This window comes from Penaeus monodon, chromosome 22, assembly GCF_015228065.2.
Source record: "Penaeus monodon isolate SGIC_2016 chromosome 22, NSTDA_Pmon_1, whole genome shotgun sequence".
NCBI lineage: Eukaryota > Metazoa > Arthropoda > Malacostraca > Decapoda > Penaeidae > Penaeus > Penaeus monodon.
In genome coordinates, this window is record NC_051407.1 from 6841752 (window position 1) to 6842062 (window position 311).

The 311-nt window shown below is 28.0% G+C and overlaps 1 protein-coding gene across 1 annotated transcript in view; it reads left to right on the top strand.

The window, feature by feature from the left end:
* The first annotated feature begins 278 nt into the window (after window positions 1-278).
* The window catches only part of LOC119587230 (translation initiation factor IF-2-like), a 1136-nt gene continuing 1103 nt past the window's right edge, over window positions 279-311 (top strand). Inside the window, exon 1 of the mRNA XM_037935986.1 lies at window positions 279-286. Within this exon, the coding sequence (XP_037791914.1) occupies window positions 279-286 (8 nt within the window). The remainder of the gene's footprint in view (window positions 287-311) is intronic.

A 311-nucleotide genomic window follows, 5' to 3' on the forward strand; every position in this document is an offset into this window, starting at 1 on the left:
GTTTATATGTTGAACTTAATGAGTTGTTTCCACTTTGAAAGAAACTCGAATTATGTTTTATTTCAGAACCTAGTAACGATAATAATAATATGGAATAACTCCATTCAGGAAAGCTAAAAAAAAGTTTATATGTTGAACTTATTTTGTTATTTCTACTTTGAAAAAACCCAAATTATATTTTATTTCATTTGGCACACTAATACAGTGTAAGGAAATCACAATTCCAGATTTTTACAAATAGGAATGCACACAAGTATTGTCTGTTCCATATTTACATCATGGATTTGTACGAAAATTCCCTACGTTAGCAT